The sequence below is a fragment of the Melanerpes formicivorus genome, unplaced genomic scaffold, assembly GCF_026170545.1.
Source record: "Melanerpes formicivorus ecotype bairdi unplaced genomic scaffold, bMelFor1.0.p_v2 SCAF_77, whole genome shotgun sequence".
Taxonomy (NCBI): domain Eukaryota; kingdom Metazoa; phylum Chordata; class Aves; order Piciformes; family Picidae; genus Melanerpes; species Melanerpes formicivorus.
The window spans coordinates 184,396-208,864 of NW_027142429.1; the positions used below are offsets into that span (position 1 = coordinate 184,396).

The 24,469-nt window shown below is 56.2% G+C and overlaps 1 protein-coding gene across 1 annotated transcript in view; it reads right to left on the reverse strand.

Annotated features, from left to right (window-relative positions):
- Nucleotides 1-24,126, reverse strand: part of MAN1B1 (mannosidase alpha class 1B member 1) — a 29,621-nt gene extending 5,495 nt beyond the window's left edge. The window contains exons 1-12 of the mRNA XM_068164254.1: nt 23,983-24,126; nt 21,300-21,408; nt 20,588-20,724; nt 19,132-19,292; nt 15,918-16,027; nt 12,122-12,307; nt 8,770-8,918; nt 8,008-8,196; nt 6,192-6,382; nt 4,709-4,829; nt 2,114-2,311; nt 1,261-1,392 (exon numbers count right to left, since the gene is read on the reverse strand). Coding sequence (XP_068020355.1) covers nt 1,261-1,392; nt 2,114-2,311; nt 4,709-4,829; nt 6,192-6,382; nt 8,008-8,196; nt 8,770-8,918; nt 12,122-12,307; nt 15,918-16,027; nt 19,132-19,292; nt 20,588-20,724; nt 21,300-21,408; nt 23,983-24,111 — 1,812 coding nt within the window. The 5' untranslated portion in view covers nt 24,112-24,126. The remainder of the gene's footprint in view (nt 1-1,260; nt 1,393-2,113; nt 2,312-4,708; nt 4,830-6,191; nt 6,383-8,007; nt 8,197-8,769; nt 8,919-12,121; nt 12,308-15,917; nt 16,028-19,131; nt 19,293-20,587; nt 20,725-21,299; nt 21,409-23,982) is intronic.
- Between the last annotated feature and the right edge of the window lie 343 nt (nt 24,127-24,469).

The following is a 24,469-nucleotide window of genomic DNA, read 5'->3' on the forward strand; positions in this document are numbered from 1 at the left end:
GGAAACCACAAGGATAAAATGAAGCAAAATGCCTACTGATGGCTAATTTACAAAGGTATTGCAAGAACAAGTTCTGCCTCAGGAGGATGCTGGGACACAGCAACAGGCTGCCCAGGGAGGTGGCTGGGGCCCCATCCCTGGAGATGTTCAAGGTGAGGCTGGACAGGGCTCTGGGCAACCAGTGGAGGATGTCCCTGCTGCCTGCAGGGGGTTGGACTGGATGAGCTCCCTTCTAACCCAGAGCAGTCTGTGATCCTATGATCTCCTTCAAGTTTCTGGATGAACGTGCAAAAGGTGCAACTTTTGCATTGGAGGTGGCCAAAGAACCACATCAGACCATGGATGCATGGTGACCACTGCCATCTAGGCCCCACTTCCACAGCATCTCAGAGCAGTAGCTGCAGGAGCACTGCTGGCAGCAGGAGAACTCCTCTCTGGTAAGGCCTCCAGCAGGCACACTGCTAGTGTCCAGCTTCCAGCAGGACAGAGACACTTTGGCAGCCTGCACACAGCCTCTGCACGTTGTCACTGATGTCATGCAAGCTCTTTCCCTGAGTGTACTGAGCAGCACTTCACCCTGCAAGGCACTGCATGAACTGGGCATCCTGGAGTGCATCATGAGGAGTGTGGCCAGCAGGTTGAGGCAGGTTCTGCTTCTCCTCTACTCTGCTGATGAGGCCTCACCTGGGGTACTGTATGCAGTTCTGGGTGCCCCAGTTCAAGAAGGGCAAAGAACTGCTGGAGAGAGTCCAGCACAGGGCCACTGAGGGCACTGGAACATCTCTCATCTGAGAAGAGGCTGAAAGCTGGGGCTGGTGAGCTTGCAGAAGAGAAGGCTGAGGGGGGATCAGATCAATGCTTACAAATATCTAAGGGGTGGGTGGCAGGAGGCTGGGACCAGACTCTTCCCAGTAGTCCCCAGTGACAGGACAAGAGGTAATGGCCATGTACATGGACACAGAATTTCCATCTGAACACGAGGAGGAACTTCTTTGCTGTGAGAGTGCAGAGCCCTGGAGCAGGCTACACAGAGAGGCTGTGGAGGCTCCTTGTCTGCAGACATTCCAAACCCACCTGGCTGTGTTCCTGTGTGAGCTGCCCTGGGTGACCCTGCTCTGGCAGGGAGCTTGGATTGGATGATCTCCAGAGGTCCCTTCCAGCCCCTGCCACGCTGTGATTCTGTGCCCTGAAGTCCACCTTGTGACCAATTTCCCCACAGGTGATTTCCCCAAGCCCCAGGTGGCTCTGAGCTGCCCTTACACGTGTGTACTTGTTGAAGCTCTGCAGGATCTCCCAGCCCCAGTCCTGGTACTTCTTGTCCCCAGTGAATCTGTACAGGTAAAAAAGGCTTTCCACAGTTTCAGGTCGCAGCAAGTTGTGCCTGTCTGCAGGCTGCAAGAGGGAGAGAAGGCAAAATAATTCAGACAGGGAATTTCCTCAAGGACTGCAGGGAGCAAACCAGCAATTCCCATCTCCTCCTGCTCTCAAGGGTTTGTTGTGCATAACTCAGTATCTGGGTTTAGAGGGAGGCAGATTTGCTCTTTTACCCCTTCCAAAAAGGGTCAAAGAAAACCCCAGCAAGGAAACTGGCAATGGAAAGGCTATCCACACCTACATGAAACAGCACAAAGCATACCACAGAAACCCACAGGCCACAGCCCTCCTTAGGCCAAAGCTTCACACAAACCTCCCTCTAAATCAGGCCAACAAACCCATGCCTTCACCCCCCCCATACCAAACCCTTGTGATGCAGCCAATATTCAGCTTGGCCCAATTAGGCTGCTCCAGGCCTCCCCTGTAAGACATAACAGCCTGTGCATCCTCCTCTCTGGGAGGAGGGAGGGAGGGAGAAGTGACTGCAGCCAGTTTTGTAGGGATGCAGGACTTAGGGGAAGGAAATACACTTTCTGGTTCACCTCCAGGAGGTGCCCCGAACCATCACACAAAGCCTCTCAATACACTGCAGGGCAATTAAAAACAAGGACCAGGGTGCAGCAAGAAGCCAGGCAGCAGAAGAACATCTGCTCCACACCAGCACATCACCAACACCAGCTGGGAGGTCCAGGAGCAGAAGGAATCACTGAATTCCAGCTGGAGCCAGCCCCCTGCTCACCTTGATCTCCACATCTTTGTGGCCCTTTTGTGCATGCAGGTTGAAGTGTACAATCTCTGGGCTCAGGCCTGTCTCCACTTGAGCATACATCTGGTAACAGGTTTCTATGAGGGCTTCAGCCAGTTTCATATGGTCAGCAGTGAGGCCATTGTGAGCTCCCAGGGCCAGAGTGCCAGGCAGAAAGCAAACCAAGTGATCCTGCAAGACAAGACAACTCTGACTGCAGCAGAGGGGGCTGGGGGGTGCCTGTGAGTGCAGCTGCCTCTCTGCTTCCCTGCCCAGCTGCCTCTTTTATCTTCTTTCTCTTCTTCAAAACTCATTTCAGGCACTAAGTACTTGAAGGTAACTTTTTAACATGCTGTGAGGCAGCAGAAAGCAGGCAGCATTATTACAGAAGGCATCACTCAGCTGCAAAATGTCCAGAGCAGGACTCCAGATCTAGGTGAAGTTTCTGGAAAAGATAATCCAAGGTTTCTGGTCAGGGCAAGGGGGAGGAGAATGCCTCTGGTTTACCAGAGGTACAGACTTGATACCAGCTTAGGAGGGCAGGGGGGTACAACCACCTGAAGGTTTCTCAACAGAGATACCTAAAGGGATAACAGAAATTCAGATGATCAGTTTGCTCCTTAGCTTTTAACATAAAGACAAGAGCCAGCCACAGAAAATAAAGCTTTAGAGAGGAGGGAGAGATCAGCTGCAGGAGACTTCCCTCATTCACAGTATCCCAGGATAGCTCAGGTTGGAAGGCTCCAATGCCCCTGCCAGAGACACCTCTTAACTAGACTCAGCTGCTCAAGGCCTCATCCAGCCTGGCCTTGAACACCTCCAGGCAGGAGGCATCCAGAACCTCCCTGGACAACTGTTCCAGAGTCTCACCACTGAAGTTCGCATGAAAAACTTCTTCCTCAGCTCCGGTCTAACCCTGCTCTGCCTCAGCTTCCAACCATTCCCCCTGGGCCTGTCTCTAGACACCCTCAGGAAAAGTCCCTCTGCAGCCTTCCAGTAGGACGCTTTCAGCTATTGGAAGGCATCTCTAAGGTCCCCTGGAGTCTGAACACCCCCAGCTGCCTCAGCCTGTCCTCACAGAAGACTTGCTCCAGCCCTTGGATCATCTTTGTGACCTCCTCTGGACTCTCTCCCATGGCTCTGTGTCCTCCTGCTGGGGACACCGGAACTGGAGGCAGAATTGGAGGTGGGGTCTCAGCAGAGCAGAGTCAAGGGGCAGAATCCCCTCTCCTGCCCTTCTGCCACACTTCTTAGCATTGCCTGCAGAGCTCACCAGACCCAACAAGAAAGCTTTCAAGTACACCTCTGCCTCAGCACCTGCCCGTTCCTGGCAGCTTTGCTCCTTGGAGCAGTAAAAAGCTGCTACCTCTGGTGTCTGTGAAGCAGCACAGGAAAGCTGGGACACAGCTGGCTCCCAGCACCAGCTCTCCTGAACTTGCTTACAGCCAGCCAAATGCCACAGATACTGAGCACCTTGGGCTCTTCATGCAGCCAGGGAAGAGGGGCACCTGAGGATGGTCATGTGAAAAAGGCAAAGCTGCAGCAATGAAATGGCTGCAGGGACATTGATTTCTTAGCTGCTACTTAGCACAACACACCCAGCACCTGCAAGATCCTACAATGCTTGTTAAAGGGTAGGGATGCACAAACCAGGAGCAGAGGGACAACATCAATCCCTGCTCCCTGCAGCAAAAACCATCCTGGCTTGACACAATAGAACAAATGTCAGGAATGGGCAGAAAGCCTCCCCAGTGAGCAGACTCCTCTCACCCAGTAACACAAAGTTGGATCGCCTGCTGCTTCTGGGGGCAAAGTGTCCACAAGGCAGGTGTGCAAAGTGTCCAGAGCCTGCAGTTACGGAAGGGAATGCATAAACCAGGCACTGCCTCAGCACCTGCAGACACTGAACTTTGTGAGCAAAGGAAAAAACAACACAAAGGGAAATTTGACTCCAGCACCAAAATGTTCAGTTGACAGGAGTGTGTGAGAGGAGGGCCTGGGAGGAGGGCCTGGGAGGGGGCTGTGTGCTGGGCTGCAGCCAGAGGAGTCTGGCCAGCAGGGCAGGAGAAGGGATTCTGCCCTTTGACATTGCTCTGCTCAGACCTCACTTCCAATCCTGCCTCCAGTTCTGGTGTCTCCAGCAGAAGGACAGAGAGCTGCTGGAGCACCTCTGCTCTGGGAACAGGCTGAGGGAACTGGAGATGTTTAGCCTGAAGAGGAGAAGCCTCTGGGGGGACCTTAGAGCTGCAGAGGGTTGGAGTAGATGAGCTCTGAGGTCTCTTTCCAGCTAAGCCATTCTGTGACTTGAGTAACTCAAAGAGAACCAGGCTCCTGCTTTGCACAGGTGAGTACTGTCTGCAGGGCTGCCACTCAGTACTTGCCACCACACTACACACTCTTGACTGTCTTGTGGGCTACTTTTTCCAGTTGGTTTGTTTGTTGTTTCTTTTTCCCTTGGGGGGAGGAGGGGAGAAAGACAGCAGAGAGCCTCTGCATTTGCCTGTCCTTAAGGGGTTTGGTGGTGGTGTTCCTGCTTTCTTTTGCTGTTGTTGGTTGGTTTGGGTTGTTAAATGCAGTTGTAGTTCTTACCATCTTGGCACTGAAGTGGCCATGAGCAAGCTCCCCTACAAATATCAGCTTCTTGGGTTGTGACCTCTGAAGAAGATGCTTCTTCACTCCTTCTATGGCTCTCATGTAGTCTTCCAACAGCCTGTGAATTACAACCATTCCCACCTGACTCACATTTAATCACAGGTAACATTCAGCACAGTCCTTTGCAGGCTGCTGTATCAGTCTGAAGAGCAATATTGGACTAAACGTAAGACCTGACAAACACCCCTGCAAGTCCCCATGCCTGAGTGACCACCACCATGGAGCAGGGCCCAGTTTCCCTTCCAAGTAAACCCCAGGCTGAAAGAGGAAAGGAAATCCCCCCCGGCCCTGAGCCCACAGCAAGCAGCTTTCATCTCAGGAACCCGCAGAAGTACAGCAAATTAAAACCACAACAAAACCAGGCTGCTAAGGACCTCTTGGAGGGCTCCAGCCCTTTGCTCTGAAGCAGATTCAATCAAATCAGGTTTGCCCTCAGGCTCGTCTGAGTCATTTCTTTAGCTCTCCAGCCACAGATGGATATTTAGTGACTCTGAGCAATCTGCCCCAGCCTTTGTCCCCCCCCTCCCCCAGGACTTAATCTGAGCAATCTGCCCCAGCCTTTGTCCCCTCCCCTCTCCCAGGACTTAATCTGCATTTCCCTTGTTTCAAAATACTTCTAAGTGGCAAGAAATCCTGCAGAGTATTTCCACTGGGAGTTCACAGCCTGCCATGGCTCCTGGTCCCCAAGACAGTGGCTCTCCAGTTCCAGGAAGGGTAGCTTAGTAAAGGCAATGCTGCAAGCTTCCTTTGTAGTGATGTCCAAAAGTGGCGCCCCAGAGAGGCAGGATGCCTGCTGCAGGCATCCAGCCCCCTGGCACAAACAAGCCCAGCAGGCACAACTGGCCTCAGCAGGTAGAACCTCCTGGCAGTTTGTGTCTTTCCCAAGATCCATTTTCATCCACTTAGTGTGAGTAGCAGAAATGTGAGACCCAAAGCAAAGTTTACAGAGACTCCAAACTTCATCTGCTCCTTAAGGATTAAAATTCCCACCTCCATGAATCTGCAGAATTCACCTAAACAACCCCACAGGAAAAAGCCAGCACTGGTGAAATGAAGCCTCAGCAGTAGTTTGGAGAGGTCTAATTCTGCTCCACCTCTACTGCAAAGAAGTCACCACCCTCACCTGGCCGCTCCTCACACCCCATGCACTGAGGAAGAAAACCTCTCTGAGGAACAGAACTTTTCAGACCAAACCTAACTCTGATGCTGTTCTTGCATCAAGTCATAGAACGGTCTGGGTTGGAAAGGACCTCCAAGGGCCACCCAGTCCAGCCCCAGTCACCACAGGTCTCCTGCTTGCTTAGCACAGCGGTCCAGGCAGCACTCCTTGCGGCCGACTGCTGGGCTCAGACAGCTTTAAGCAGCAAACTTCCCAGCTCACACAACTCCCTCACCAGGAAGGGAAAAGGAAGGGACTTACTCATTTTCTTTCTTCCCCCCCTGAATCCATTGCTTGAGCAGATACTCGTAGTAGCTGTCAGCTCTGGCTCCCAGAGTGTAGACGCCCAGGTGTGTGAACTGCCCACTGTTGGTGCTAATGAACATGGGCACCAGCCCGTCCTTCTTCCCCGCCAGGCCGTGGACGTGCTTCGTCACCGCATCCACCGCCCTCTGCAGACACAGCACAGCAGGACACAGACACCTGTCAGCCAGGCACAGAAGCCTGCCCAACAGCTTCAGCCTCAGAGCTCTTCTGCCTCAAATCAGCAGCAGGGGCACAAGCTCAGTTCAGGCAATGCTTCACCTTTCAAAGGCTCCAGGGGGACCTTGGAGCTGCCTCCCAGGACCTGAAGGGTTCCTACAGGAAGGCTGCAGGGGCCAGGCCAAGGGGGAACGGTTTGAAGCTGAGGCAGAGCAGGGTCAGACTGGAGTTGAGGAAGAAGTTCTTCAGTAGGAGGGTGGTGAGACTCTGGCATAGGCTGCCCAGGGAGGTTGTGGCTGCCTCCTCCTTGGGGTGTTCAAGGCCATGTTGGATGAGGCCTTGAGCAGCTGAGGCTAGTTGAGAGGTGTCCTTGCCCATGGCTGGGGGGTTGGAGCAGATGATCTCAGAGGTCACTTCCAGCCTGAGCCATTCTAGGATGCTATGCAATAGGAATTAGGGCTTTGTGACTCCCAGAATACAATGTTCTGGGGACATTTAAGTACTCTGAAACAATTCAAATTATCTCCTTTCAAGTATGGTCACTCAAAACCTAAAACCATGGCACAGGAGATGATCTGAGTTACTCCTATGTGCAAAGTAGAAGCCCAGCTACAACTCCTCCTCAATCATGCAGTGGCTAACACTGGTCCAAATAAATGCCCTCCTCAAAAGCCAAGCTGTGTACACAGCTCAAACCAATAAAACACCACTGACAAACCCAGAGAAGAGGGGAAAAGATTCTTTTCTCTGCAGCTATTGCTATTTCCACTGATTTCTTACACTATGAGCTGCTCTCAGACCCTCATCCAGTGAGCCACATTTCAGTTCCACAGATAACAACACTGGGTTCCACTCTTGATGCTCTGTCCAGGGCAACAGCATCAAGAAACCACATAGAGAATGTTGCAGCAGGAGAGCAAGGCACAGCTCCACAGCCCCCTCCTCAGGTCGATGCTTTCTCCAAATCTGGCAATCTGGTGTCCAACAAAAATGTCAGGGACAGTGTGGGGGGCTGGGGGGGTCTTTTGGTTTTGAGTTTGCTGCTTGGCTTGGGTTGTCTGGGGTTTTTACCTGCAAGCTGGTAATTACTTCCACAACTCCCTGCAGGTATTGAAAAAGTAATTGGAAGTACTTTGTTTGTTTTCTTCCCCTGGTCTAGAGTTTCACAGCTCCTTTAGCTTCACATTACAGACTACAGAGACCACATCTGGTGGAGTAGTCACAGAATCCTAGAAAGGGCTGGGTTGGAAGGGACCTTAAAGATCATCCAGTTCCAAACCCCTGCCATGGGCAGGGACACCTCCCACCAGCACAGCTTGCTCAAGGCCTCATCCAGCCTGGCCCTGAACACCTCCAGGGAGGGGGCAGCCACAGCTTCCCTGGGCAACCTGTGCCAGTGTCTCCCCAGCCTCACTCAAGAATTTCCCCCTCATCTCCAGTCTCATTCTGCCCTCCTCAAGCTTCCACAGATTTAGCTTCTCACAGACAGGTGGTTTTTACAGCCTGTAACACCCAGCTCTCACTGAAGGTGAGGGGCTGAAAGAGCTGCAGAGAAGTGGGAAAAGAAAACAACCATGGAGTGCTTCTTCCATACCTGGAATTTCTCATCCCCAGTGAGACGAGAGAGCTCCCTGAACTCCAGCTGAATGCTGGTGACCTCGGCCACGGTGCTGTCGGAGGTCCAGCGGGGCGGGTGCGCGCTGCCCCGCCCGAGGTTTACATCCGAGTAGGGGATCTTGGAGGGGGTCCTGAAGGCTGGCATCAGCCTGTTCCCAATGTCTTTCTAGAGAGAAGCCAAGAGCACAGCACAGGCCAGCAAATCAACACCTGCACACAGCTACAGCACTCTGCACTGCCTTGCACCAAGCAGACAGGAAAAGAGAGGAGTGGCTCAGCTTCAGATGGTGCCAGAGAGCCAAGAACTAGGGAAGGGTCAAGGATTTATTCCCAGGAATGGTTACAGAGCTCCTGCCTGGCTCCTGTTGTTGCAGTCTCATTGCAGTCTGCAGTCCCTATGCAGTTCTGAGGTCACTGACTGCACTCAGCCAGGTGGCTGATCCTGCTGAGATTCACACAAAGGGCACCACCCAGCACTTCCTTCCTTTGCTGTTTCATGAACTCTCTGAGGGTCAGTTCCTCACCAAGAGAGGAGCAGGCAGGTAAGAATGGCAGCTCAAACACAGCAGTGCTCTGAGCTCAGCCAGACAGCTGACAAGCACAGTGAAGGAGATTAAAGGTCCCTTTCCCACCACTTCAAACATGAAGCTGTGGAACATTTCCCTTTCTGATGGACCTTCCCTCAGCTCTGTCCCTCCTGGGCTGCACGATGCAGCTCCTGTGTGACCTGGGCACTCACTGCTTTCTCCAGGAAGAGGCTATCCCCAGAGAGGTGGTAGGTGCTCAGCAAGCCCCCCAGGATACGAATGGTGCTCTCAAAGAGGTTCACATCCACGTTTTTATCAAACACTAAATCATTTGCTACCCATTTTCTTGCTTCTTCAAACTCTGCAAAACATAAAAGGTGATTTGGTTATGAACTTCTGGCATGTTCCAGGCAGGCCAGAGACATCAGTACCCCACATACCCACAGTGCCATGGGCCTGCCTACAGACAGCACTCATTTAGGTAGAAACTGAAATGATCAGCACATGCCAGGAGAAATTCCACTACTGCTGGCTTAAATTAAAAGTTCCTAATAGTGTAAATCAAAAAGCAGTTGAGGAATTATTTATAAAGCAGACCAGAAATTGAGATCTTGGCTTGCCAGGCAATCAGTCACACTTCCACAAGAGCCCTCTGAGCTTTTGATTCCCCTGTCTTTAAACCAGAGCTGTCATCTCCCCAGATAACCAAGACAACATTTCCAGCTAACAGCTCTTAACAATCACCAGCACCATCTATCCAGCAGCCCCCTGGGCAGCCTGCCTGAACCCCTCAAATTACACAATCACCCAGGAAACATCTGCTTAGAAGAGCTAAATGAGCCAAGCTCATCCAACCCTTGACCCAGCAAGGTCAGCTGGGTCAGCAGGCCAGAAGGCTCGGCACCAAACCATGGCCCTGAGCACCAGGCCCACAGCTGCTGGAACACCCCCAGGGATGGGCACTGCAGCACTGCCCTGGGCAGCCTCTGCCAATGGCTGAGATCCCTTCCAGGGCAGAAATCTTTCCTGAGCTCCAGCCTGAGCCTCCCCTGGGGCAGCTTGGAACCATTGCCTCTGCTCTTGGCCCTTGGCACTAAGGAGCAGAGACTGCCCCCTCCTCACTCCAACCTCCCTGCAGGGAGCTGTAGAGAGCAGTGAGGTCTCCCTCAGCCTCCTCTTCTCCAGCCTGAACACCTCCAGCTCCCTCAGCCCTCCTCTAGCCCAGGGCCTCCAGGCCCTTCTCCAGCCTGGCTGCCCTGCTCTGGACAGGCTCCAGCCCCTCAATGTCCTTCCCGCAGGGAGGGCCCAGAGCTGAGCACAGCACTCCAGCTGTGGCCTCAAATCCTGGTGGCCTGCAATGCTTTCTCCAGAACCAGAAGTGAGTGTTTCTCACACTGCTGTTTCAAACTAAATGTAAAATAAGAATAATAAAATCCATTTTGGATTCAACAGCTTAGCAGCTCCAGGACTGCTCTTGCACAGGGTCTGGCTTCATGGGACCTGTGAATTAGCTCAGCCTTCACAGGCAGAGGCAAGAGTGACCCCAAGCTACCTCCCAGCTGCTTGTGAGCAGGTGCAGAACAACAGGAAAGGAAGTCATTCCATGGGAGATTAAAGCAAAGGGACACTTCAGTGTCCTCATGAACATCTTGGATGCTGGGTAGGCTGAGAAGAACCAGAGAAACCTCAGTACTCTCTGGCAGTACAAGAGCAAAGGGAGGGTCCTCCTGCACAGAAGCCTCAGCATTCCCAGAATCACTGAATGTCAGGGGCTGGAAGGGACCCCCAGAGATCACCCAGTCCAACCCCCCTGAGAGCAGGGTCAGCCAGCGCAGGTCACACAGGAACACAGCCAGGTGGGTTTTGAATATCTCCAGAGCAGGAGATTCCACAGCCTCTCTGGGCAGCCTGCTCCAAGCCTCCAGCAGCCTCACACCAAAGAATTTTCAAAGCAAGCCTGGTAACCTCCAACAGAACTTTCATTTGGTATCCAGAAGAAACCCCAGCAGCTTTCTAAGGCAATCAGAAGTGCTATAAAATATGAGACAGCCTGCACTGAGAGCCCATTTTCACCATGTCTGAGTAATAATTGATGTGAAAAGCTCCCTGAAGGTCACAATGCATTGCTTCTGTATAAAAAAGCAGGGCACTGTCAGCTGGATGACAATTCAGGACAGCCTGAGCAGGCCTAGAGCTGCAGACACATTATTTAATCTTTCATACAAGCTTCAAAGGCAGATGAGAACCTTACAAGATTTTCATTGCCCCCTTACAAACAGCTCTCTTCTTCCCACCTTGACCCAGGAAATTGGGCAAGCTGCAAAGGGAGCTGCGCTCCAGCTTCAGAGATACAGCCCCACACCTTTTAAATGCTTAAACAACAACCCAGCTCCCTAGCAGACCCCAGCAAAACCACCCCAAAAAGCAGACAGCAACCAAACCTTAGCACTGATGAAGCAGCTTTGGGGGTTTTCACAACAGAACTGCAGAGATCTGTTGGGAAGGTTTCTGACCTGGTGGCTTCCAGAATAACTTAGAAAAATTACAGAGCAGAACACTGGAAGGGATCAGATCCTCTGCTGAGAGCACAGGCTGAGGGAGCTGGAGTTGTTCAGCCTGGAGAGAAGATTCCAGGGGTGCTCAGAGCTGCCTTCCAGTACCTGAAAGGATCCTGCAGGAAGGCTGCAGAGAGACTTTTCCTGAGGGTGTCAGGAGAACAGGGAATGGTTTGGAGCTGAGGCAGAGCAGGGTTAGAGTGGAGCTGAAGAAGTTCTTCAGTGTGAGGGCGATGAGACTCTGGCACAGGCTGCCCAGGGAGGCTGTGGATGCTTTCTGCCTGGGGGTGTTCAAGGCCAGGTTGGATGAGGCTCTGAACAACCAGGTTTAGTCGAGAGGTATCCCTGCCCACGGCAGGAGGTTGGAATAGATGACCTCCGAGGTCCCTTCCAACCCAGGCCATTCTGTGAAGCTATGAATCTAATGAAGATTGCCCTGCTCCATCCATTGACTCCTTACAGAAACAACCTTCAGTCCAGATGGGAAATCCTGATGTTGGGTGCGGTAAAACACAGCCTAGAAGCTTACAGGCCAGCTGCCCAAGCCTGCTGAGGAGAAAGCAAGGCTGCAGCGGCAGACACAAAGAGTACTAGGGGTTTGGCACAGGTACAACACACCAGGAGACTCATCCTTATCTTCCTCAGGTCCCAGCAGATACATCTGTTCTTACATGCAACACAAGAGGGTTTTCTCCTGGGTAAAAGTTCTATTCCAAGAGGAATTCTGTCCTTTAACAGAACACTGCTGGAGCACTGCAGCAGGCTGCCCAGGGAGGTGGTTGAGGTCCCATCCCTGGAGGTGTTCAAGGTGAGGCTGAACAGGGCTCTGGGCAACCTGATCCAGTGGAGGATGTCCCTGCTGAGTGCAGGGGGTTGGACTGGATGAGCTCTGGAGCTCCCTTCCAGCCCAACCATGCTGTGGTTCTGTGACATGTTCCCCGCAAAGAGCTCTGCACAGACACCAAGGCACTGCAGGGAGAGCAAAGAGCAGGGGAAACCCCAAAGTTACCTTCTTTTAAGCCCAGAATCCAGAGGGTATCCAAGGCGTCGACCAAGGTGAGCCCAAGGCCAAACCACTCACTGTAGGACTTGGACAAAGGCTTCAGCTCATCGTGGCCCCAGGCAAAGGCCTTGTAGCCCCTCCAGGCGTGGCGGAAGGCCTCGATGACGGCCAGCTGGCGCTGGTTGATGGGCACTGCCAAGGACAAGAGCCGGCTCAGCACCGCTGCGGGGGGGGGGGGCCGGCTCAGCACCGCCCGGCTCAGCACCGCTGCGGGGAGCCGGCTCAGCACCACCCGGCTCAGCACCGCTGCGGGGGGGATCGGCTCAGCACCACCCGGCTCAGCACCGCCGCGGGGGGGGACGGCTCAGCACCACCCGGCTCAGCACCGCCACGGGGGGGCCGGCTCAGCACCACCCGGCTCAGCACCGCCGCGGGGGGGGGGGCCAGCTCAGCACCACCCGGCTCAGCACCGCCACGGGGGGGCCGGCTCAGCACCACCCGGCTCAGCACCGCCGCGGGGGGCTGGCTCAGCACCACCCGGCTCAGCACCACCCGGCTCAGCACCGCCGCGGGGGGGGGGGCCGGCTCAGCACCACCCGGCTCAGCACCACCCGGCTCAGCACCGCTGCGGGGGAGGCCGGCTCAGCACCACCCGGCTCAGCACCGCCGCGGGGGGGGCCGGCTCAGCACCACCCGGCTCAGCACCGCCGCGGGGGGGATCGGCTCAGCACCACCCGGCTCAGCACCGCCGCGGGGGGGGCCGGCTCAGCACCACCCGGCTCAGCACCGCCACAGGGGGGGGCCAGCTCAGCACCACCCGGCTCAGCACCGCCGCGGGGGGGATCGGCTCAGCACCACCCGGCTCAGCACCGCCGCGGGGGGGGCCAGCTCAGCACCACCCGGCTCAGCACCGCCGCGGGGGGGGGCCAGCTCAGCACCACCCGGCTCAGCACCGCCGCGGGGGGGGCCAGCTCAGCACCACCCGGCTCAGCACCGCCGCGGGGGGGGCTGGCTCAGCACCACCCGGCTCAGCACCGCCGCGGGGGGGGCCAGCTCAGCACCACCCGGCTCAGCACCACCCGGCTCAGCACCACCCGGCTCAGCACCGCCGCGGGGGGCCGGCTCAGCACCACCCGGCTCAGCACCGCCGCGGGGGGGGGCCAGCTCAGCACCACCCGGCTCAGCACCGCCGCGGGGGGCCGGCTCAGCACCACCCGGCTCAGCACCACCCGGCTCAGCACCGCTGCATGGGGGGGCCGGCTCAGCACCACCCGGCTCAGCACCGCCGCGGGGGGGGCCAGCTCAGCACCACCCGGCTCAGCACTGCCACAGGGGGCCGGCTCAGCACCACCCGGCTCAGCACCACCCGGCTCAGCACCGCCGCAGGGGGGGCCAGCTCAGCACCACCTGGCTCAGCACTGCTGCATGGGGGGCCGGCTCAGCACCACCCGGCTCAGCACCGCCCGGCTCAGCACCGCCCGGCTCAGCACTGCCACGGGGGGGGCTGGCTCAGCATCACCCGGCTCAGCACCGCCCGGCTCAGCACCGCCCGGCTCAGCACCGCCCGGCTCAGCACCGCCGCGGGGGGGGCCGGCTCAGCACCACCCGGCTCAGCACCACCCGGCTCAGCACCGCCCCGGGGGGGTCCGGCTCAGCACCACCCGGCTCAGCACCAGCCGGCTCAGCACCGCCGCGGGGGGGGGCCGGCTCACCAACTCCCAGCCACATTTTGCTGCCTTCCACCCAAAATCAAATTTCTCCTGCACTGCTGATCAGTGCTGTGGCCAACACCTCCTCAGAGCATCCCTCCCTTCCTCTGCAGAACAAGCAGCCGGTGCTTCTGGTCAGCAATCCGGGCAGGTGGAAGCCAGGAAGCCTGGAGCAGCAGCTTGGAAGGGACCCCAGTGATCATCTGGTTCAACCTTCCTGGGTCACAGCAGAGTCAAAAGGAGCTGGCCCAGCACCCTGGCAAGCTGAGTTTTAAACTGTCCATCGTGGGGGACTCCACTGCTTCCCTTGGGAGGTTATTCCAATCTCCAACTGTTCCCATGGGCACACATTTTTTCTGGAGCCCAAGAGGAATCTCCCCAGCAGGCGTTTGTCCCCATCAGCTCTTGTCTTCTCAGGCCACTGGCTGTAAAAAGATCTCTCTCTGGTAAAAGAAAAAGTCCCTTCTGCAAATCAAACACTGCTGCAGTCACAGGCACGGCTGTGGGGAGAGCATCACTGGAACTCAAAGACTTGCAAGTCAGGAAATACCAGGGTCAGGATTGCTTCAACCTGCTGCAGTCCAGCTGCTGAACTCACAACCCTCCACTCAGCTACCACCTGCCAGTTTTCCTTTATCTCCCCTGCCTTACTCTCTGCCTCCTGCTGAATTTAAAGTCAGTAACATAAAATGATTGCTCTTGAACTTTTCAGTGAATACAGAAAAGGAACCAAGTCTGCATGTCCCATTCCAAGCAAAGCCAGGGCTGTTTCCTGGCTCTGCTGACACCTCTGACTGCATTCTGCCCTGAAGCTGAGCCTCTGTGAGAAACCCAACGGCAACGACACCAAACCTCCCAGCTGTGAGGCTGAGAAACGACAACCAAGCTCTCTGCAGAGGGAAACACCAAGCAGCACTGACTGCCCCCACACACAGCAAGAGCCCAAGAGAGGGCACTGCAGTGTGCCACACTCAGCGCATCAGAGCTGCCTCGTGAACCCAGGGCAACAGCTGCTGTGCTGAGGGCAGCACCTGCACAAACAACTCCCACAGCAGCGCTGGGAGCCTCACGAGCAGCTCAGTTTCATCAGGAAGTCACTTGGCTGTTCCTGTAAACAAGAGTGCTGAAAAAAGCCTTCCAGGCCCTGTCTCTGTGCACTGTCACAGAGCCACAGAATGGCAGGGACCAGAAGGGACTTCTGGAGATCATCCACTCCCAGCCCCTGCCAGAGCAGGGCACCCAGGGCAGGGCACCCAGGCACACAGCCAGGCAGGCTCTGAATGTCTCCAGAGCAGACTCCACAGCCTCTCTGGGCAGCCTGCTCCAGGCTCCAGCAGCCTCACAGGGACAAAGTTTCCCCTCCTGTTCCCCTGGCAGCTGCTCTGCTCCAGCTGCCCCCAGTGCCCCTTGTGCTGTGCTTGGCCAGCCCTGAGCAGAGCCTGGCTCCAGCCCTGCACATCTTTATCCCAGCACTGAGGGCAGCCCTCAAGCTCCTCTGCTCCAAGCCCCAAGCCCCAGCTGCCTCAGGCTGTGCCCACAGGGAGATGTTCCACTGCCTGCAGCAGTTCTGTGTCTCTGGGCTGGACTCCTTTAAGCAGGACCCTGAGGTCCTTCTTAAGCTAAAGGGGCTCAGAACTGAACACAACTTTCTAGATGTGGCCTCACAGGGCAGAGGAGAGGGGCAGGAGAACCTCTCTCACCTACTCACCACAGCCCTTCTAATCCACCCCAGGCCACAAGGGCACATTGCTGGCTCACGGTCATCTAGTTGTCCAGCAGGACCCCCAGGGCCCTCTCCTCTGTGCTGCTCTCCAAGCTACACTGTCCTTTCCTGGAGGAAAGATGGGACAGGCTGCTGCCTCCCAGAGCTTGTGCTTCACAGATCTGACACCAACATTTTCACATTCTGAAACCCAATAAACTTGAAGGCTGCTGAGGTGGAGCAGACAGAGAGAGGCTTGGATGTTCTAGGTAAGTAATCTTGCCTACACTTTTAGCGTCCTTAAACTGATAATGAAATGGATGGGGGAGGGAAAGTGCACAACTTCAACCATGAGAGTGAACAGAAAGGGATCATTGACTCTCCTACTCACCTGGTTCCTTTTGCTCTTCAGCTTCCACAGATGAAGGTTTTTCTGCTTCTTTCATTTTACTAGATGGAGGTTCAGGGCTTTGGTCAGGTTCTATTACTGCTCCTCTCCAGCTGCAAACACAAGGGACTGTAATTAAGACTTAATGTGAGGACACAAAGTTATGCAAATGAAGGAGAGCTCTCTGCACTGCACTGATTTCATGATCCTTGGCTAAACAGGAGCTTGGTTCTGCACTGAGGCTCAAAATGCCTCTGCTAATTTTTCTGTTCAGAGAAAGCAATTTGCTGCCAAGAAACAGGCCTTGACTGAGAAAGGCTGCAATGGCAAGGGTGTGCCAGGGAAGAGCCTGGCAATGGAATTTCAGAGAAAGCTTCTAAACTAACTAAAACCCTTCAGAATGCTGCATCAGAAGCATTTTGTTATCTAGCAGTTCTGAAAGCATCGTGGGAGCCACCAACACCTCACACCACCAGACAAGTTATGGTCACCCAAATCCCAGGAGCAAGCACATGGGAGGAGCTGCCTCAAGTAGCTGCTTTACTCCAAGGGCTCACAAAAGCCTTCTCTGCTACCACAGATGCATGGAGTTCAACAAGGCCAAGGTCTGGGCAACCCCAAGCACAGATCCAGGCTGGGCAAGGAGTGACTGAGAGCAGCCTGGGGGAGAAGGCCTTGGGGGTGTCCCTGGCAGCCCAGAGCCAGCTGAGACCTGAGCTGCAGCCAGAGCAGGGAGAGCAGCAGCACAGGGAGGGGATTCTGCCCCTCTGCTCTGCTCTGCTCAGCCCCCACCTGCAGCACTGCCTCCAGCTCTGGGGCCCCCAGCACAGGAAGGACCTGGAGCTGCTGGAGAGGCTCCAGAGGAGGCCACAGAGATGATCAGAGGCTGCAGACCCTCCCCTGTGGGGACAGGCTGGGAGAGCTGGGGCTGTGCAGCCTGGAGAAGAGAAGGCTCCAGGCAGACCTTAGAGCAGCCTTCCAGTACCTGAAGGGCTCCAGGAGAGCTGGGGAGGGACTCTGGCCAAGGGCTGGGAGTGCCAGGCTGAGGAACAATGGCTTTGAGCTGGGAGAGGGGAGACTGAGAGTGGAGAGGAGAGACTGAGAGTGGAGAGGAGGAAGAAATTGTTGTGAGGCTGGGGAGCCCCTGGCACAGGCTGCCCAGGGAGGCTGTGGCTGCCTCCTGCCTGGAGGTGTTTCAGGCCAGGCTGGATGAGGCCTTGAGCAAGCTGGGCTGGGGGGAGGTGTTCCTGCCCAGGGCAGGGGTTGGAGCTGGATGATCTCTGAGGTCCCTTCCACCCTGAACCATTCTGTCCTTATATGACTCCCTTTTTACAGGGTTTATGTTCAGAATCTCCTTCAGCACAGATTTCCAGTCAAGCCAAGCTCACACTAGGATCAGTTAATCTTGACCATGCTGTTTAACACAGACACCCTGCCTTTGAGTTCAAGATTCACCTCCCAAGGGAAGAAGACTTCCAGGACATTCAGAGTTGTCTGCAGCCAGGATACCTCATGGCTCCCAGAGAAGCCATCACCCAGTCTTTGCATTTGTACTAGTCCAGGTTTCCTCTGCTCCCCTGAGCTTTCCTGCTGCCACAGCTTAACTCTACAGTTTCAGTATGAGCAGAGGCACAGACTGAAACCCTCAAGTCATTCTGAGAGATTTCAGGGAACACCAACAGCTCAGATGCTGCAGACCCAGCTCTGCCTCTGATCAGTTCAGCTGTGCTGCTGCTGAGGAGGACACCAACATTTTCAAACCCAGCTCAAGTGTCCTGCAGCCTAAGAACCTCTCTTGCACTCCCAGGAGATGTTTGGATATCCAAATCACACCACTTCAGCTACTCCCAAATCAAAAGATTGCAGTCACTGCTCTCTTGGGTAATCACTTAGCACCAACACCCCCACAGCAGCACAGAGCCTCTGCAGATCTTGCCACACCTCCCCAAGGCTCTCTGATCAGTCTGCTGCAAGCAAGGAGTAAGCTACAGGCCCACAACTGCACACACATCTACAGCCTCTGCCAGGTCAGCCTGGGCTTACTGACTCCAGGGGCATCACCCCCAGGCAACAATGATACTGCTGCCAGTGCCCCAGTCTGGCCAAGGCAGAGGTGACTGCAGCACTGTACTGAGAGTGAACTACAGAAGGGGTTGGGTTGGAAGGGAGCTCCAGAGTGCACCCAGTCCAATGCCCTACACCCAGCAGGGACATCCTCCACCAGCTCAGGTTGCCCAGAGCCCTGTCCAGCCTCACCTTGAGTATCTCCAGGGATGGAGCCTCAGCCACCTCCCTGGGCAACCTGCTGCAGTGTTCCAGCAGCCTCCTGGGGCAGAACTTGTTCCTCACATCCAATCTCAGTCTGCTCTGCTCTCATTTCAAACCCTTGCACCTGGGCCTGGCCCTGCAGGCCTTTGGGAGCAGTCCCTCTGCAGCCTTCCTGGAGCCCCTTCAGGTACTGGAAGGCTGCTCCAAGGTCACCCCCCCACACAGTGAACAAGCTCAGCTCTCTCAGCCTGTCCTCACACGAGGTGCTCCAGTCCCCTGATCATCTTTGTGGCCTTCTCTGTATTTGCTGGTGGTGCCACAAAGTTTACTCACTGCAGTGAGCTTCCAGTTCTCTTTCAAAGTGTTTTGATAAAACTTTGGACTCTGAATTCCACTGGCACATGGAGCTCCCAGTAGGGCACCCCACTCTTGCAGTGGCAGCTCTTGCTCCCCTTCTCCTTGAGCAGCCTCCTGTTTGCTTATTACTTGTCACCCAGACTGGCAGGAGCTGGGGAAACCCTTCATCTTCCCCGAAGTCCTGTGTGCTTCAGTGGCTCTTACACTCTACAACCACTCTACCAGCAGAGGACCAAAGCAGGAGAAGCTGCAGGACAGACAAGGGGATTCTGCCCCTCTACCCTGGTACAAACCCAAGGCAGAAACCCAGAGACACTGAGAGCTCTCCTGAGCATCTGTCTCAGCACATTCAAAATGGGACAGCTGCAGAGGGCTCCCAACCCTCTGCTGTCCTAGGATGCAAACAGTGAAAGCAGGACAGGTGCACATGCATCACAATTAAACAAACAGTCCTGGCCACATCAACAGCTGCCAGGCCTGCCCTGAGAACAAGCCAAGAAATCAACTTAGGCACAGACATCAAAAAGATCCTAGGGTGGATCCTGAGAGGGGCAAGGAGGGGAGCACTGCAACTCCCTGGCAATACTTCTACCTGATCACAGACTTCTCTGCCTTCTCTTCTTTCTCAGCCTGGACTGGCCCTTCCACAGCCTTGCTGGTGTCATGTTGGGTCTTCAGCCTCATGTTCCTTTGTGGTGGCTTGAGCTGAAGACTGGGAGGCCCACGGCGAGCATGAGGCAGCTTTGGTGGCTTCTGAGACAACAAAGAACAGCCAAAGGTCCTCAGCATGCTGCAGAGAGGGCAAAACTGCCAACCACACATCAGCAGCATTCCAGTGCTAAACAGCTTCAGACAGAGCTGATTCTGCTCTCACATCCTCATGCAAGCTCTGCCCTGAAGAGAAGGCACACCAAGACCTTGGCTTTCTGCTTGATTTTAACCTTCTGCTGGAGTGACCTGGTTCGACTCCCAGGGCTAAACCAAACTCCTCTGCTGCTACCAGCTAAGCCACTGAACACCAGGCACTGCCCAGAGATGGCAAAGCTAAGTCCATTCCATTTTACTAGGCACAGCTAATTTTTAGGAGAATTGGCAAAAAGCATAAAGAAAGAATCCAAGCACCCAGAGAGAAGCTGAGAGAATGGCAGCACCAGGCAACAGCCAGTGCTGCAGGGGTGCCTGAGCACCAGGAGGGTTTTGTACTCCTTAGCTGGAAGCCCCCAGACTCAGGGGGCAAATACAGCAGAGCACCACAGTGTCCACACAGGTGGTTGGTTCATGTTTCCTCTCACATCCCCACAGGTGGCACCTGCTGCCTTCAACACCCATCTGCTGGCTGCTGCTGCTTTTCAAGCCAGCAGAAGAGCTACTCCAGCTCAGTGTGACACTGGCTGTATCCTGGGTCTCATTTCAGCCAGGACTGCTTGGGCTCCTCATAACAGTGATGCCCAGAGCAGTCCCAGAGCAGCCCCAGCCCGTATCAGTCAAGGCAGGAAAGTCAAGCCTGAAATATGAGGTGACTCCAACCCAAGGTCCTGGCACTGCCAGGCACCAGTGGGCAGAAACAGCACTCTGAGGGGAGAGGCAAGGAACACTCTACCGAAGTTCTGCTGAGTGGAAAGCATTCCTCCTAGAGCAGGCCTGAGTGCAAGAAAGCTGGGGAGGGACTCTGGCCAAGGGCTGGGAGTGCCAGGCTGAGGAACAATGGCTTTGAGGTGGGAGAGGGGAGACTGAGAGTGGAGAGGAGGAAGCAATTGTTGAGAGCGAGGCTGGGGAGAGCCTGACACAGGCTGCCCAGGGAGGCTGTGGCTGCCTCCTGCCTGGAGGTGTTTCAGGCCAGGCTGGATGAGGCCTTGAGCAAGCTGGGCTGGTGGGAGGGGTCCCTGCCCATGGCAGGGGTTTGGAACTGGATGAGCTTTAAGGCCCCTTCCAACCCAAACCGTGCTATGGATCCCTGAGAGCTGTAGCTCCCTTCTCCCTGACAACTGTGGAAACCAAGCACTGCCTGCAGCTTTCATAAACCCTTTGGCAGCTTCCTCTTGTAGTACCTGTGGTGAAAGCTGTGGGTAGTCTCCAAGGTTGCCATCTGCTTTCTGGGGTGCTGGTAGAACAGCTGGATTTGCCAGTTTCAATCCAGGAATGTCTGGTTCTGCTCTCTGATCATCCAGTGGTTTGTTGGCTAAGCCTACACACAGGAAAGTGCTCAGCACAAGGAATTAACAGCAAGGCATTTCTGACAGGCTGCTGCACTCAGGTGTTAGCTGCAGCTCCATTCCCAAAGCACTGAGAAGCACACACCCACTGTCAGACACTCTCCCCAGGACACAGAGAGGCTGCTAAGAGGCACAGGCTTCTCTGGAACTTGCTGCCCTGTTAGCTCCTCAGCACAGTCAGCAAGGTAACACCAAGGGCAAATGGACCTCCAGATGGCAGAAAAGCTTGGAGTATCTGATGGACAGCCACACCCAAGAGAGAATGACCTCATCCCAGTGGGTAGGATTGGCTTACAGATATCTACAAACACTATTTAAAAACCTTCCAGTCTCAAATTTCATTAACTGAACCAAAATGTTACTCAAGTGCAGACAGCAGTGAGAAATATTGCTGAGTCAGCCACAAAGGCCACTTGAAGCCACCCCACAACTGCACTTCATGGCTGAACCCAGGAGCTCCCAGTCACAATTAAACCAGTTGTAGGAACTCAAAAGCTCCTCAACACAGCCCACAGGGCAGTGACTCTGAGCTTCCCTGGGCTCTTACCTTTCCAGGGCTCCCCCATGCTGGTGTAGGAAATGACTCCACAGACAGCCAGGGCAGCAAACAGGAAGAGGATGACACTGCGCTGCAGACGAGAGAGCTGCTTCCATTTCTGCAGAGAGAAGAGAGGTGTGAGGAGGAGCACTGAGCAACACAGGGGGGGTCACAGATAACCTCACTGCCTCAGTCAGAGCTAGAAACTCAAAGGGGTGCAGTGTCCCAGCTGCAGACATCCACTGCTTGTTCTGTGACAGGGAAATGCCAGCATGGGGCGCAGCAGGCTCGAGGAAACATCAGAGCTACCTGCCTCAGGAACCTCAGAGACTGCCAAACACCAAGGACTCCAGAAGGCATCACCCATGGTGCTGATTCTCAGCACAGCCTTCCCTGGCTGACCTGCATATGCCCACAGGTCAGCTGGGAAATCAGCCCAAAGCCTCTTTGCTCCCTTCTGGCTGAAACATGCTGCAGAACACATAGGCAAAGCAAGAAGCACAGGATGACAGGGGGTGGAAGGGACCTCTGGAGAGGAGTCCATCCCCACTGCTAGTGCAGGTACACCGAGAGCAGGCTACACAGGAACACCTCCAGGTGGGTTTTGAAAGTCTCCACAGCAGGAGACTCCACAGCCTCTCTGGGCAGCCTGCTCCAGGCCTCCAGCACCCTCCCACCAAAGAAGTTTCTCCTTAAGTCCAAGTGAAAAAGAAGAAAGTGGTAGGAAAACTTAAAATGCTACAGCAGCAAATAAGAGAGGTTCAAAAGAAGGGAAGCAGCCATCAGCAGCCAGGAAAACCCAGGCATCCTGCCTCCACAGGCACGTGGGACTGTGACACTGAACAGCTCCCCTCACAAAGGCAGGGAGGAGGGAACACAACAGAACCAGGCAAACCCACACCACTTCCCATTCCAGTCCTGGGCAAAGATGTGGTTTTAGAACTGAGGTGCACACAGCAACATCACTGAGTCAGGAAGGACATGCTGCAGGAAGCTGAGAGCAGATTCCTGCATGGAGAGAGGGAGCAGGTGGAGTTAAACATTAACTGCTAAGTGACCACCTGGGCAGTGCCCCAACAGCCCTATCACAACTCACCACAGCAGCACCTTGCTTCCAAGTGCTGGTTCTTGCAGACAGAGAGGTGTTCCAATGCCAGTGCTACAACTGGGAACAGCCTGCAGCTCCTACAAACCCTTCTGTCCCCTACAGCAGGTCCCACAGTCCTCATGCCCTGAACAACCACCAGCAGCTGCCGACACTCGAGGGTAGAGCTGCCCCTGCCCGCAGCGCCACGTCCCACCGCCCACATCTCCTGCTCCCCTCCCCCAGCGACAGCACAGTGGCTCTGTCCACCCTTCCCTGTGCACACAGGATGCTGATCCCACTCCTTCACCTTTGGCTCTACCTGTATGGTGAATCATGTTATCATCTCCCAGCTGCTGCATCACAGAACGTCAGGGAGGCATCTCTGGAGATCATCCATTGCAACAGCCCGGCCAGAGCAGGGTCACCCAGGGCAGCTCACCAGGAACACCTCCAGGCAGGCTCTGAATGTCTCCAGACATCTTGGGACCTATTCCCACACTGCCTAGCTGCTAGAGGCTGTCTGCTGCATCCCTAACCAAGCTCTCCACACACTTCACCTAAGCTGTCTGATGCCTCCATAGGGGGCTATACTTCATCCCCCACCTGCAACCAGCATTGTTTTGTCCCTTTGACTCACACTTTCCCGCCCCATTCCCATTAACGCTCCCTGCCCACTCCCTGTACCCAAGGAGGCTACTTCCACACAGCTCTGCCCTTCTCACGCCCTGCCTGCCCACAGGAAGGGGAACCACTCCCTTTACTCTCCTAGGACTCAGGACAGGCCTTTCCCTTCAAGCCCTAAAATAAAGGCCAAAGGCACCAAGACCAACTCTCCCCTCCCGCTCCAGAGCGTCGCCCTGGCAGATGCCACTGGCAGCGGGCCGGTTCCCCGGCTCCCGCACCGCCTTCCCCGGCTCCCGCACCGCCTTCCGCGGCTCCCGCACCGCCTTCCCCGGCTCCCGCACCGCCTCCCCCGGCTCCCGCACCGCCTTCCGCGGCTCCCGCACCGCCTTCCGCGGCTCCCGCACCGCCTTCCGCGGCTCCCGCACCGCCTTCCCCGGCTCCCGCTCCGCCTTCCCCGGCTCCCGCACCGCCTCCCCCGGCTCCCGCACCGCCTTCCGCGGTTCCCGCACCGCCTTCCCTCGGCTCCCGCACCGCCTTCCGCGGTTCCCGCACCGCCTTCCCTCGGCTCCCGCACCGCCTTCCCCGGCTCCCGCGTTCCACACAAACACTGAACGGATCTGGAGCGCACTCGGCAAGTGCCTGCCAGGCGGTGATCTGCCACCCGAGCGCTGCTAAGACCAGCACGCCAGCCTGGCGCCAGCGCTGCCCAGAGCCCAGGGCACCCCAGGGCACCCCAGGGCACCCCCAGCACCCCAGCGTCAGGAGACCGCTCGGGCACCGTCCGCAGCGCGGCAGGGGAGGCCCCAGGCCAGGGTCGCAGCGCAGCTGCACCCGAGAGCGGAGGCAGCCCGCAGGGGCCCCTCCCTCCCGGCCCAGCCAGGCCTTTCCCTTCGCCGGGCGTCCCCAGCAGCCGGCACGGAGGCACCCGGCGCTACCCTACCGCGCGCCCGGCTACCCTCCCGGCCCGGCGCCCGCCCTCACCCGCCAGCAGGAGCGCCGCCTCCAGGCCTTGCTGTTGTTGTAGCTGCCGGGCCCCAGCCCTTCCGCAGGGCTGAGGGTGACGGAGATGAAGTCCCGGCGCGGCGGCGAGGCGGCGGCACTCGAGTACATGGCGGCGCCTCAGGGGCCGCGGCCCGGCCGCGCGCAGCCCGCCATGCCCCCGCGCGCCAGCGCCGAGCAGCGCCCAGCTGCCGCTTCCGGGTGCCGCTTCCGGGTGCCGCTCTAGCCGCGCCCCGCGCGCGCCCGCAGCTCTACGGCGGCCCCGGCGCCAGGGGACGCAAGGAAGCTCTCAGCACGCAGCGAGGCCGGGAGCGCTGCGCCCGCCCCAGGAGGCAGCTCCTGGAGGCTCAGGGGCAGCTGAGCCGTGCGCCGGCAGCGCAGCCGCACTCAGCCTGGGTGGGCGAGCGGCTCATGAATGAATTACAGGAAAAAAAGAGGTGGAAACCCTCTGGGAGAAAAGGGAGCCAAC